The 14,507-nt window shown below is 42.9% G+C and overlaps 6 protein-coding genes across 6 annotated transcripts; 5 read left to right on the plus strand and 1 right to left on the minus strand.

The window, feature by feature from the left end:
* Positions 1–3,578: 3,578 nt before the first annotated feature.
* On the plus strand, positions 3,579–4,163 carry N7495_007311 (uncharacterized protein; the record flags this gene model as incomplete). Its single annotated transcript, XM_057209962.1, has 1 exon — positions 3,579–4,163. The coding sequence occupies one exon, from the start codon at positions 3,579–3,581 to the stop codon at positions 4,161–4,163; it is 585 nt and encodes a 194-aa protein (XP_057063736.1).
* A 1,434-nt stretch (positions 4,164–5,597) lies between these two features.
* On the plus strand, positions 5,598–5,909 carry N7495_007312 (Cytidine and deoxycytidylate deaminase zinc-binding region; the record flags this gene model as incomplete). Its single annotated transcript, XM_057209963.1, has 1 exon — positions 5,598–5,909. The coding sequence occupies one exon, from the start codon at positions 5,598–5,600 to the stop codon at positions 5,907–5,909; it is 312 nt and encodes a 103-aa protein (XP_057063737.1).
* An 11-nt stretch (positions 5,910–5,920) lies between these two features.
* N7495_007313 (uncharacterized protein) lies at positions 5,921–6,370 on the plus strand (the record flags this gene model as incomplete). Its single annotated transcript, XM_057209964.1, has 2 exons — positions 5,921–6,049; positions 6,101–6,370. The coding sequence occupies 2 exons, from the start codon at positions 5,921–5,923 to the stop codon at positions 6,368–6,370; spliced, it is 399 nt and encodes a 132-aa protein (XP_057063738.1).
* A 2,770-nt stretch (positions 6,371–9,140) lies between these two features.
* N7495_007314 (carbonic anhydrase) lies at positions 9,141–9,917 on the plus strand (the record flags this gene model as incomplete). Its single annotated transcript, XM_057209965.1, has 2 exons — positions 9,141–9,271; positions 9,335–9,917. 2 exons carry the CDS (start codon positions 9,141–9,143, stop codon positions 9,915–9,917), a joined length of 714 nt encoding a protein of 237 aa, XP_057063739.1.
* A 227-nt stretch (positions 9,918–10,144) lies between these two features.
* On the minus strand, positions 10,145–10,821 carry N7495_007315 (putative carbonate dehydratase; the record flags this gene model as incomplete). The annotated part of the gene is made up of 3 exons (XM_057209966.1): positions 10,145–10,376; positions 10,428–10,513; positions 10,567–10,821. 3 exons carry the CDS (start codon positions 10,819–10,821, stop codon positions 10,145–10,147), a joined length of 573 nt encoding a protein of 190 aa, XP_057063740.1.
* Positions 10,822–11,709: 888 nt separating this feature from the next.
* Positions 11,710–11,937, plus strand: N7495_007316 (uncharacterized protein; the record flags this gene model as incomplete). Its single annotated transcript, XM_057209967.1, has 1 exon — positions 11,710–11,937. One exon carries the CDS (start codon positions 11,710–11,712, stop codon positions 11,935–11,937), a length of 228 nt encoding a protein of 75 aa, XP_057063741.1.
* Positions 11,938–14,507: the final 2,570 nt, after the last annotated feature.

Consider the following 14,507-nt stretch of genomic DNA (forward strand, 5'->3'; position numbering starts at 1 on the left):
CGCGCTCATTTAATGTCCCAAGAACAACTTTGATTGATCGAATGAAGGGTGCTGAAAATTGGGCTGAGAAGCGTCATTCTCGTCATAAATTTCCTGAAATTGAAGAAGAATCGATGGAGAATTGGCCAGTCTCTATGGATAAGAGAGGTGCAGCTCTTACTCCCGCTATGTTAAGAGATATGGCCAATATTTTACTCCGGTCGCGTTTTTCAACCACCTCCGATACCCCCCTTTCTGTTACCAAAACTGGGTAACAGGCTTTTGTTAAACGTCGCGAAAACCTGACTTCTCGCCTCTTTCAGAAATATAACTATAAGAGAGCTAAAGCTGAAGACCCTAGAATTATTGTACCATGGTTTAAACTGGTTCAAAACACCATTCAAGAATATGGTATAGATTCGAACGACATCTTCAACTTTGATGAATCTGGCTTCGCGATGGGAGTTAATACGACCCAAACCATTATTACATCTTCTGAATATCATGGCCGGAGAGCTGTTTTACAGGCTGGGAATCGTGAATGGGTCACTGTAATTGAAACTATAAGGTCTTCTGGAGAAGCCCTTCCACCATATATCATCTTGAAAGGGAAGGTTTTTTTGGTGCGATGGTTCAATAAGCTACCTAAAGGGGGTGAATGGCGAATCAACATTAGTCCAAATGGGTGGACTAGCGATGAGATTAGTATTGATTGGCTAAATATACACTTTTTTCCTAATATTAGGAATCGAAGGGGTAATGTCGCTCGGAAGGGCGATATTCGAATATTATACTGAGAATAGTAAACGTTGTGAGCTCCAACAAACCGCTACGATCCTGAATACTGCGATTGTTGTGAAGTCTGCTTTTTCATTGATGAAAGAACTAGCTACTTATAGTATATGGGCGCCCCTCTGCTCTGGACGAATGTCAACATTCGTCCGAGACAGAAGAGACGGTGAAGATGGGATATTACTGTCGCGAATGCACATCGCTCAAGGGTGTCATTTGCGATGAATGCATATCGTTCAAGGATGCCGTGATATACTAATCTAGTTCCAGAGTCACTGTCTTGGCAGAAGCTTTTTCAGCCGAAATACTTTCCGTCTGTTGATGGCCTTGTTTCTCGGCTGTCGCAACAGGTAAATTTTGCCTTTTGATATTAGATAGTCATGGTAGCCATCTTACCCCTGAACTTGATCAGATCTGCAAAGAAAACGATATTATCGCTCTTTATATGCCACCGCATGCTTCACATCTTTTACAGCCTCTAGATGTGGGCTGTTTTTCGCCTTTAAAGAAGCTTTATGGCGCTGCTGTATCAGATTGGATGCGATTTGGTGCCAATTCGATCGATAAAGATGACTTCCTTGATATCTTCCCTAATGCGCGATCTGGAGCTTTTAAAGCGACTACTATAACTAATAGCTTTAAAGCTACTGGTATAGTACCTTTAAATCTAAATGAGGTACTAGATAAGTTGAATATTCGACTTGATTCTTTACCTCCACTTCCTTTGATATCAGATCGACCATCATAATCAAGCAGTAATAGCGATTCCAGCTCTCTTTGGACGCTCGAAAAACTGGCAAAATCAAAATCTCGTATTGATTTAAGTCTAGAATCGTCACTTGATTTGATTCCATCACCTACTATAAGGGCTATTCAAAACCATTACGATCGCACGATGCGAACAGTTCATCGTCATATTTTTTTAGATGATCGCTGTGGCCATTTAGAAGAGATGAATAAAAAACAGGTGAAAAAAGGGGAGCTAGTAAGAAGCACGCTGTTCACAAGGGTAGTTTAGGGGGTTTAGGAGAGATTCAGAATGACGTTGGTGGTAAGAATGGTGATGAAGTGACATATATATCTGATGGTGAAGCTGCTCAGAATATGTCCACTGAAACTGATTTGCCTATAATGCCTAAAACTAGACGCCAGCCAACCTGCTCTGGGTGTGGTAAGATAGGGCATAAGATCAATCAGTGTCAGAATCGTGTTATTTAGTCAAGTTTATTATGTTTTGGTTCTCAAATCTGGGGTTAAAAATTTATAATTTTATGAAATTTAGATGGGGTGATGGAACAACCAGGATGACGGAACAACCGGGATTCACGTTAATGCCAAGACTGTGACTAACCGAGTTCTTCGACGCCTACATTGTAAGGCACTCAGAGTTGCCGATTTCCGAGATTTCCGAGATTCCCAAGAGTTCAAAATTCCTTTTATGTCATTCTTCCTTTTATGTCATTCAGTGAGTAATTTAATCTTTAAATGGGTCAATATTTTGCCTCTAATAACATCTACGTGTTTTCATAAATCTACCCTAACCCGATAAGTAAATCGGTCTCTACGTGAGATCTGCTTTCACACGCACATTCATCACCACGATTATAGGATGGAAGTGAATTGAAAACACATATGCACTCTGGATTTAAAAATAGCAATTAATATAATATGATATCAGACTGCTGACAAAGGAAGGCAAACAATGTCTCAAAGGTATGGTAAGTTGAGATGAATTAGATTGGCTTGACCCTTAGATCTCTGGATTTCAGAGTCATATATGATAAGATGTAAAACGCAAACGTAAGTAATATCAGAACAAAAAGATTCAAACAGAATAATTATGATGCAAACAGAAACCAGCCGGAATTAGTCATGATAATGATGGCTGCAAACAGTAATCTCTCCACTATCAGAAGTGGTTTAGTCTGATTGTTTTTGATCAACATACCTTCCCAGTTTCCATGGCGGTAGAAACTGAGATGAGACCAAAAAGAAACGATCCGATCAAGCAGGCAGTAAGTAATTCTGCTACCTATTCAGAGAGATTTATGCCTTCCATATTGAGTTGGGACAAAAAATGGGCAAATTTTTGAGGTGGAAGCGGCTTTGTCAAGCTATCTGAAGTCACCAAGTTCGTCTGAATCCACTGGATTTGAAGCGTTTTCTTCTCCACTTCCTGGCGTAACCAATGATGGTGTATATCCACGTGACGCAGTTTGGTACGAAGTAGGGAATTAGCCTTGCAAATCAGATCAATTGTTGTGACAATAAACAAACAATTGATCTGACATTCCTTGCTCTATATCCCGTCGCAGCAGACGTATCTGGCGCTAATCCACTACAACGGTTTTCCCCCATAACAAACTACAGGTATGGAGCGTGGAGGGCCAAGAATCTGAGATCAGTGGTGAGACTTCAATATTGGTCCATCGATGTGTGGCGGATTCAAGAAAACTGCCAGTATCAGAGGAGTTGATAGTTCCACCTGAGAAATTACTCACGTGTCTGGTCAGGCTTCAGACCACGATGGATTCTCTGCATATCGTACAAGACCTGGATCATTTTACTGCGGTGCATATGCCCTTCATGTGGGGATCCAAATTTATACCGCAGGCACAACAAAGTATTTATGCAATCCTGTCCTTTTCGGGATTGGCGGTCACTGAGGGTTATTTGGCTTTTCTGAATCTGATGACTGGCCACTAGAGAGCAACTATCATATGCGTCATCCAGTCAGATATGGACAAGGCGGCAAAAGGATTGCAAAAGTTAAGGAACTTGAAAATTCAGCATGATCACGATGCGGTATGCGCTTCCTCCTCGGCCAAACAATATATGTGTTTAACGTCCTCAACGCGCCATATTCCAACACTGCGTACTCCATCGTGAGGAATGCATTCTTGTCGGTCAAGCGGTGGCTTCCGCGCTTGATCAAATTTCCTGTTATGTATAACATCACTATGACGCCCCTTATGCTCGACACAGTGGAGTGTCTGGTACATCGCACAGTTCCCATTATCCGACTCCCTCGTCCAGGTCGCATAATTATTGACCGCTATACGGGTATCTACGCAACCCATCTGTCTAATCTGTATGATATCTGCGAGTACGGCTGTGCAAGAAAGCAAATAATGCTCAGAAGTGAGTCGGGACCGTCGATGGGTGGCAATGAGCCGCTTTATGAGATCGAGCAACTAACTCGAGACTGGGAGCCGCCCAGATCACCCACATTGTTTGATGACCTCCGGCCACATGAGATCAAGCGAGTGTATATCGTCTTGCTGCTCTGTTGGCTATTCACCACTTACGATATCCAATTGAGATTAAAGATGAGATCGTTCGAGATCTCGCAAGTGAAATATTCTCCCAGTTGTCATTTTTCGCTCCGATAGCTAAGAAATTAACTGCATTACCTACATTTTTTCCGACCACTATGGCCATGCTCGAGATTGAAGATCCAGGAGAGGAATTGTTGGATAGGTTTACTTTGGATAGGTTTGCTCCGTTCACTGTTCCAAATATAAGTGCAATTAGACTACAAGAATTTATCAAACAAGTCAGAGCAGCGAGAGACTCGGGAATTAGGGGAATCTGGTTTGAATTGGTGGAAACATATCTGCATGTGGCAATGCCGCCCTAAGATATCATATGACATCAGTTAACGAGTATCAATTGAGCAATTCTAGATAATCATATATCCTCATTTGTGCCTTGACCTTTCCGTGCACGCCTCTAACCGAATTGAACAACAAGCTGAATAGTTATGATTAGTACAGACATCATTGAAGCGAACACAACACAATGAGTTTTAAATTTTGATTGTTATCTTATGGCTTCTGAAATACGGGGAGTAATCTGAAGCAGTAGACCAGCTGGGCCTAGCATAGCCATCGAAATAACGATCAGCACTTTAATTGGTCTCTAGGTATTATTTAGAGTACTACAAGCCAAACAAATAAGATGTCTTTATTTGCGGAGTGAACACAGAAGTTGAAATACAATATAGGTATGAGAAAGACTATCTAGTCATGCCATTTCTTCCAGGAAGGCACATGTCGGTAATATGAACAAGTTTTCACTCCTGCTCAATTCTAAGGGCAGAAGATTCAAAAATCTGGCCTGCTAATAGGGCGAGCATAGAAGTATCGGGCGTTTCATTCTCAGAATTGGAATCACAATGGTCTTTGTATTCATTGGTATGCGATTGGATGTATTCATTTGTGAGGGCCAGGCCAATGGCAAATTAGAGTGTTCTGTTTCATAATCAGAACCAGGGTCATTGGAATTTGTTGCAGGAAATTCAATATCTAGTTCGGAGAAGTAGTCCTCATCAATAGCCAAAGTTGGGTCATATTGGGTCATCTTGGGTCATCTTGGAGGGTAGTGAGGTTGTCAGCGGCGACATCAGGGCTTAGCGACCAATCTCTCAGACACTCAGACTTCAAATATTCATCCCTTACACTGAATTTTGTGATCCAGTCCCGGCTCAACTGGTGTGATCTTTAAAGAGCTTGCCATTATAGAATGAGTAGATAATGGGCGATTGCTGGGAATCTGAGTCTCTGAATAATAATAATTAGATCCTGACCAAGAGATCTTATCTTGGCCTATTTCTATACAAATCAATGTTCTAATCATCCAAACCTCGGCCGAATTGCATAAGCGAAGGCCATCTTATCTATCAACATCGACTCTTTACCGATCGGACGATACAAAACACAAAGAGGTAACTTATATCTCGACCTTCTATTGTTTCAGATGTGCAGTCTATTCTCCAACCAGCCCTGAGTCTGGTTTATCTCAAGTCAATTTTCAATTCCCGCAACATGCGTCCATCATCTCTGCTCGGCTTCCTTCCAGCCCAAGCAATCATTTCCGACCCCGCATTAACGATAAACAACATCCCCTTTACTACTCGCGCCCACTGGATGCGCCTTGCCAATGCGGCCTTGAAAATCTCTGGATCACCGTGTCCTTTCGCGGCATTTGGGACTGTGATTGTAAATCATACAGATACTAGTGGACTTGGCGAACTTGTATGCATGGGCACCAACCAAAATATGGCTACCGGAAATCCGACGCTCCATGGTACCTACCTACTCTTTATCATTCTGAATGTCAAGTTCTTGCTGACCTGATTGTAGGGGAAATGGCTGCGATCAAGAATTGTACCGCTATATTCACCGATCCAGAGGGCAAATATCGACTAAGTGTATCTGAAGCTGAGGATGCTTTTACCTACTTATCGCTCTATACTAACGCCGAGAGCTGTCCTATGGTAAAAATCTTGGCATTCCCCCGTCATTGATCGATACTTACATATTCAAAGTGTGCTGCTGGTATTCGCTGGTCTGGATTTCGTGAATACATCTATGGTACTTCAATTGACCGTTTGATTCAGAAGGGCTGGGGGCAGATCCGAATCCCATCTGTAGATATCTTTGAAGCTTCTTTCGATCTATCAACCTCGACACGGTTGATGGGCAACGTATTGGTTAATGAGACAGATCCTTATTTCCTGTGGCAGTTTGATCCGAGCTATCCCTGTCCGGAGGGATGCGATCGGTCTAGTGATGGGATGAGTTGCAAAGCTTCATAACTCACTGTTTGAGTACAGCATATCATTATTAGATTGCTATACTGCTGAATCTATATCTTCCATGTAAGAGCGTCTACCTATGTGGTCTTTCATGTCGATTTTTAAGATAGCGCTGCAGACTTTGTAGCGGAGGTGTATGGAATTAACCTAGATAATTTCACCTCTGCTGACTTTTATTTGATACTCGAGAGTCTTCACTTGTAACAGGATATTTGTATTCAAGTAGCAGCCAGCAATGCTGACAACTCAGCAACAATATTGGTTGACTTCGTGGCGAGACTTGGAACTTGTAATTTTCTTCCTATCTGGCATTTATTTCAAGTTTTGATCCCGATGAAAACATACGTGGCTTCGCTCATGGCTTCAGCCTGTTCTACTAAAATAAGAGGGATTGACACTCGATGACTTGACAAATCGATCAGTAATCAATGAGCAGCCACAAGATCAAATTCTGGGCCGTGGAAAAGTTCCAGATAACTATTTCGATTATTCACCCGGCTTCAAGATGATGGAAATTGATCATGTCAAACCTCATTTGCCACTGCATACCCCAGCTGCAGAGCGTGAGAAGGGCGTCAGTAGTTTCTACCAGTGGCGTTTTTGACGGTGCACTGTACAGAATTCCACCACCTCGTATTGGACGTCTACTCACAGTCCACACTCCAAAGGCCCCAATGTGACAGTAGACTGGTGTGACGGGACAGGTCGTACGATGAGTATGGCACCAGGTTCAACAGCAATGGTCGCCAGACCACGGGCTCTACAGCTTCTAGACCCAGAGTTGCGTGAAATAGTCACCTGTAGTCGCATTGAGTATGCACCACATGCATTCCAGTGGATGCTGACTGCTCTAATTCTTCGACTAGGTCATTTTCTGGAGATAGAAGGGCTAGAGATGCTTTTCGACAAGCTGTGTCCTTGAACTACTGATAAAATCTGCATTCATCCGATGGGTTGAGCGAATCCAGTGACGGAGAAAAGCTTCCAGGTCCATGGCTAGGGTGCATTCAAGCTGTACCTTGGAAGCTCACTGGATGAAGAAGAAAAAGTTGTGACAGACCTGATGGAAGTTCGCGACTTCATGCATAGGTACAAATCGATATTCTCTGGCAATATGCTGAGTCTTTATGACAAGCTACTAAGACTTATTAGCCAGGCACTGGCTCCGGAAAACATCTATGCACCGCATCAGGAACACGACGTGATTCTTTGGTACAATCGTTTATTATGGCAGAACGTTGTGAATTTTTTATTGGAACAATCTTTCTGAATTCATTAAAGCTGATATAATCTTTATAGACAAAGCTCTCTGAGTCCTATGGACCACGTATCATACATCAGTGTAATATTGCTACACCTGACCACTCTTCTGGGTGAAATATGGTCATGGATCCTAGGTATTGAGCTTTCAATTAGCTCATTCGGTTTGCTTATAGTTTTCCTAGAACGTGATGCTTTCAGTTACAAGATCATACAGGCGATATCCTATCAATTAAGTTTTATTGGAAGGTCTAGAAGCCACCTGGGCAGTTCGTGATTATAGTTTGCAGCTGTCTATCGATGCTCGTGTGTTGGTTAAAAAAAATCTGCTTTTCAAGTCTTCCAAGGTGGAAAAAAGCAGGCCAACCCATAAGCGACATCTCGGACTCGTACGTATTGATCATGATGCACTCCAATTTTCACAAAATGGTAACGTCTTCAATTTGGCCTGTTAATTGAAGTCATGCTCTTCAGCCATAGCTACCATATACAGAGGGAGGCTTGTTGGTAAAACTTCGAAAGGAATTAGTGATAAAAAATGGAATGATGAGCAAGAGCTTGCAAATGCGGAGGACTTGAATGTTCTCGATTAATTCAAGCTCACCGGAATTTGCATCGCGGCCGATACTTGAACGCCATCCTACAGCATATATTCAAGATTTGCAGGACTATCACACGACAGAACACATTCCGAATCAAACTTATAGACTGTGCTCTATCCAGACGTTAGATGTATCTCCGCTTCGGGATATTGCTAGACTCTCGAGGACGCGAGCGTGGATGATCGTGTAGACCCGAGCTCAGGTATAGATGCCGAGGTTGAAGATGCAGCAACCATCTTAGAGCTCTTTGCCTGGGGCCAACGAGAAGTATCAGCCTTCTATGACAAATCCTCTCGATGAAACAGCTCAATCACTTCTATCCAAACCTCTTTTCCAAAGTTCATTCTAAATTAAATCTATCATGGAGAAAGTCACTCAGGCCAACCCGAAAGTTTTAGATCTATCATACACCCTCAATTGACCTACGAGTATATCTATACGTATCCTTGATAACCGAGGGATGCATGTTCGGTCTGCAGGCATGGTTGGTGCCTTTATTTTAGCGGACTCGAGTATCAATCTGATCGATCGGAGGACGATAATTTTGAAAGAAAATGTGATGTGAAATTAACCGTGAGGATCTATATGTCATATCAAAATACTGCATTCAATTGCCGAGAAGCTGTTCAGGCTGCTCACACTGTATGAGCTGTGTAATGATTGGGAGCCGAAAACAAGATCCGACGTGTTCCATGGTTGACCGGGGCTGAATCGGGAATAATAAAATACCAGCTAAACCTATTCTAGTTAAGCCTCGAAATAAGTGTATAAATTTCCAGTATTTACAAACGCTCACACATTTCCAAAGTTCCGTTAAACCGGATCTCTGTTCTTCCGAACCTTCTATCAATCATCGGCTTTCGCACTTGGCTTTCAACCTTCAATTATACTCCTATCAAATCATCAAAATGCCTGGTCCATACCTGAAGCAGTCGCTCAAGACTATTTTCCAGAATAATCAAGAATGGGTGGCCTCCAAGAGGGATTCCGATCCCGAGTTCTTCGATAAGCTTGCAGCTGGACAAGAGCCCGAATACCTGTAAGCTATTGACTAATCTAGTCCATATACGGCTTTAGGCCCTCGATCGTGAAGATGCCTAAGTTTGAATACGAACGATGCCGTCCTGCCGAATCCTCCGCTCACTATAAATAGATACATCGGTTGCAGTGATAGCCGTGTCCCCGCAAACGAGATCATGGGTCTTGAGGCTGGCGAGGTCTTTGTCCACCGCAATATCGCCAATCTCGTTCCCAACACCGACCTCAATGTCATTTCAGTCATCAACTATGCCGTGCGCCACTTGCACGTCAAGCACATCATCGTTTGCGGCCACTACAATTGTGGAGGTGTCAAGGCTGCGTTGACCCCTGCTGACTTGGGAGTTCTCAACCCTTGGCTCCGAAATATCCGCGATGTATACCGTCTACACGAGAAGGAGCTCGACCAAATCCCCGATGAGACCGCGAGATATAACCGACTGGTGGAACTCAATGTGGTTGAGTCATGCAGAAATGTTATCAAGACTGCTGCTGTTCAACAGAGTTACCGTGACAATCAATTCCCGATCGTTCATGGCTTGGTCTTCGACCTCAAGGATGGCGTGCTTCAAGATCTCAAAATTGATTTTGAGAAAATGCTTCAAGATGTGATGAAGATTTACAGCCTCGGCCCCATTCCTGCTTGATCTTGAGAGCCCGAGAGTGACGTACATTCCATTGTACAAGTGACCTCCGTCCGTAGAAGCAAGATGAATATGTACTTGAAATGATCTTGAAATGACAGAAGAGAATGGACCGGTCTAAATTGAAAAAAAGAACTGAGATGTCGATTAATAAAGTCATCCCAATAGGGGGGCTAATCGTAGCCGTAGTAGTATTGTTGCCCGCAACAACAGAGTATAGAAACATTACTCTAGTGGTCATATCCAGCATCTGCCACCGAAAGGCCTTTCCCATTTACCGGGTCATAGACGATTCCATGGACACGAACATTTCCTTGTCGGATTGCGTCGGCCACTTCTGGAATTTCCTGTAACGAAGAGACTTGTTGAAGAATATTCAATTCAACAAAAGAGCGATCTCGATCACCAGCCGGAAGTTGATCGATAGATCCCTGGTGCTTAGTATAGAGCGAATCCAGTTTACTAATTCTCATCAGTCTTTGTCTAGTGTGATTTTGAATAGGGGATATTTACCTTGACCAAGGGCCTTGTAGACCCTCTCTTGATGCTGCTTTCACGATACCGCATCCGTAATGGCCACAAATAACAATGTGCTTCACCTGCGAGGGGAGTCAATTTGGGCATCTTTGGTTTCATTGGAAAAGTAACGAACCTGAAGATCGACGATTGCATGCTTGACCGCAGTTTCGCATGATAGATCGCCTTCAATAATCATGTTACCAAGATTCCGGTGCTCCAAGATCTCTTCCGGGAGGAGATTGTGAATAGTAGTCTCCCTGAAGCTACTATCGCAGCAGCCGATCCAGAGAACTTGTCTCACTGGTTTCTGGAGACTGGGTATAAGACCTGTAGTAATATGATCTGTACGGGTCATGTTACTTGGAGGATTTGAAAAGACTGTAGCCATTTTTCTACAAGAGGGAAAAGTGGCGATGTCGAGATTGAAGGGAAATCTAGGGGAATGAGCTCTGAGTAAACTGGGGAGGCGCAACCTCTGAGCGAGACGATGACGACAGTAAATCATTTCTGAGGATCTAAGGATCCGATTCACTCGAATTAAGTATTTGGAAATTTCTGAAACTCGGAAACATTTGAAGCTAGTAATCCCCTTGTTATCTTGTATACGGCCGAGAGATACTCCTTCGGTTGGTTTTACCGGCGCAACTTCCATGTTAAAGAGCAAATTCCAGGGCGATCATTTAAACTGAGCGGGGCGCACCCACTTGGAGAAAAGCGTTCATCGGAAGTTTCATTTCAATACATACTTGGCGGTGCGATCCAACCACTCAAGGTGCAAGGAAGTGGATAGTAAGTATCGAATCCCGCAGTGGAGTTCATTTCTATTGACGGCTTTGTTAAAGGTACGGATTCCGAAGTATTTCCGTATTTGAATATGAGCGAATCAGAAGTATTTCTCGGATCCGAACGATCACGTCGTCAAGTCACGAATGTTTCTAGTTATGCTATAATAAGCTATTAGAAACAGTTGTTCTTCAGCTCGAATTCAAATCCAGGAGCATTAAGTTTTACTTCATTCCATTCTTGTCTTTAGCGACTTGTTCCTTGTCATTTCCAAGATTTCTTCTCCGAGGCCGTCGCTATCATACCGAGTCCTTATCAATCTATACACTTAATATCGCAACTTCGCAACCTCCTGGTCATCTCTGGAGCACTCTTTCTCTACCATCAAATATTTCGCGCTTTGGAGTATCAGGTGTTGAGTTATATCAATAACAGGTATGACACCTAAATCAAATCAGGTATGTCGCCTGAACTAAATATAGTCTTAGTCAAAATGCCTATTACACGCCGTATCTCCATGACCAACTTTGTCGTCGCTTGCACAGCACTTTGCTTTCAAGTTGGTGTCTTGTATCCATGGCATCATCAACTAGATGAGGAGTTCAAGCAGCTCAAGGTGGACCATCTACGTCTGTTGAAGGAGAATGAAGAGAGCCGGATGAGTGAACTACGATCTATCACGGAACATCTCAAGCTGAGAGACTTCGCACGTCAATCATAATGGTCATCTTCAAGCCACCTGAGGATATATTCCGCATTTCCTTTTTCTTCTATTTTCATTGCATTATTCCACGGTTGCTGCGTTATCGTCCTTTACACTATAGATGGCAATATATTTGAAGTTTTCTAGATTAACGAATATCATACTCTGTACTTCATTTTCCACTTCTGAAGTCCTATTTTTTACTTATCTTTGTTCAGGTACCTAAGTACCTAGTAGCAGCCCTGGATCTACGCTCAAAATACTGCAGCTTTGATCTAGTGCGTCGCGTGAGAATGCCGATCTATAATCACATGTCAAATGCACTAGTGTATGACCTTACGCTATTGAAGTACGCCCGGTAGCTAATCAGGTTAACAGCTTTGTTCAAATGGACTAGAGAGGCTAAAACCAGCTAGACAACGCACCTTTTGTCTAGGCCAGGGATTCAAATATTCGCGCCACCAACGTGACAGTGTGCGCGAATACTCCTATGTACATCACAAAGTACTCCATACTCCTTAAAAATTCAGGATGATTGGTTCCGCCCAGCTCGGCAAAAGCTTGGCATATGTTGTTATCTCAAGGCCGATCAGTCCCGACATCCAATATGTTTCCATCGATTGAGTAAATCACGTATTTCTTCTTGTAGTACTGGGAATACTTTGTCGACGCCGGCGAGCGTAGTCTGTTGATCCACACAGCGCGCCTGTAGATTTCTGATCTTGGTTCTTTCTTGATGAAGCATAAATTCAAGCTCTCTGTTCTTCTGTCTTAAGCGGTCATTCTCACATAATGACTGGGAAATAATCGTTTCCAAACAATGACAGGACTGGATTGAATTTTCGACATGTGAGGCAAGCTCAGGATGTCCCTCAGTCAGAATTGAAATTGTCTGGCATACATCTTTCAAATATGTGCAAAGGCGCTCATGACTGACTTCGGACATACGATCAGCGTCCTATTCCAGCATTGTCAACGTGGGATCGTCCCGTAACGATAGGTCTGTGCATTTACTTCTAGGGCGAATCGCTGCCTATCCAGCGGTTTCAGTGTAAATGCAATTACTGCTGCATCGGATGCATGAGAGCCAACAGAAGGCTCATTGTTAGGAAGCATATGCTTGTCGGAAGGCTGAGAATTCATTGTAAAGAAGGAAATCAATATTCAAGTGTTTACTCGATATTCAGTACTAAGTAGACCTCGGGAGATGGATTTTCGTGAACATTCCAGTTTCAAAAGCCTTGGAACAGTCCACATGTTATGAGTTTCTTAGCCCTCCAGATTACATATGTACTCCTTGTTCTGTATAGGCTGAGTGTTGTACTCGGATCCGGGATACGGCCGATATCCGAAAATTCGGGAGGATCGTGGGTCTGATGGCCCCCCTTTTTCAATACATCCACCACGAATTGAATTTCTCGCCGTTTAAGATTGCCACGAGGGATAAAATCACATTACGTATTTCGTAGCCCGATGCGGATCCAGGTCTGAGCACTTCTGCTTGTAGTGATGAATAGGGCAATAATCCGCGTCCTTCGGCCGGTTGTCTGTGCTGAAGTCCAATTAGATTAAATAAGGTTCTTGTGTCCTTGAATCCGTTCAAGTGGAGAAATTGAGTCTCCACAGGTCGGGATATTCATGAAGCAGACCCCGGTAGCATGTCACAGACCTAATCCTTATGTTTCATAGCTGAATGCCAGTCACTGCTCAGGTGGTGATTACCAATGACTTACCTTGGTCAAGTTGACTATTATTCAATGGTTTAGATCCACAGAGTACAAGCATTAATTCACATAAAGGGGCCCTATGTCACTCACTTGTAGAGGTTCTGGTCTTCAGGGTTCAAATGGGCTAGATTGGAGTTAGACTCATGCCGGTATTTAGTGCTCAGCACTAGACTAGAGCTGTTAAGCAGTCATGTGTCGAATCAGATAAGCAAGTACCCAAGTACTTAAGTATGTAAGTGGTGTAATGATGATCTGTGAATGTTCAACGTAGAGAAGAAGTTCCAAATGTTGTGGATATTTTTTAGTATAATCAGACATCATCCATTACACTTGGTGCCCTGAAATAGACACAAATGGGACTAGTTTTTACCTAGGCTATCACCTTAGAACATTCCAACTCATTTGTAACCTAGAGCTGCACTACTGCACCTGCACTACTTAGGTAATGTACTACGCCTCCCTCTGAGGCTATGCCTAGAGATTACACATTCAACCAGAAGGTGCCAGAGTCAGCCATGTCTAAAGAGTATAAAAGCCGTAGTATCAATACAATTAGAGGTCAGCTTGAATATTTAAGAGTGAATTTGTAAGAATAATAGAGCTCAATAAGCCGTAGAGTTACTAGGTATTGCCTATCTAGTTAGATGGTCCTAGAAACTGAATCTTGGAGAGGGCATCAAAGTACATACAAAAAGTCACTTTCCTATTTCCGGCACGAAAAGTGATAGAATATTCACTCTTCATTTACTTTCATCTTTTACTTGATGTGCAAGGTTCACTTCCTATTCACTCTCTCCCCTATTCACTGTCTTCAGAGTCAGTGTATAATCTCATGCCCGGAGATTCCGGACTTCATATTCT

The sequence above is a fragment of the Penicillium taxi genome (assembly GCF_028828555.1).
Source record: "Penicillium taxi strain IBT 34144 chromosome Unknown utg000004l_segment0_segment0, whole genome shotgun sequence".
NCBI classification, from domain to species: domain Eukaryota; kingdom Fungi; phylum Ascomycota; class Eurotiomycetes; order Eurotiales; family Aspergillaceae; genus Penicillium; species Penicillium taxi.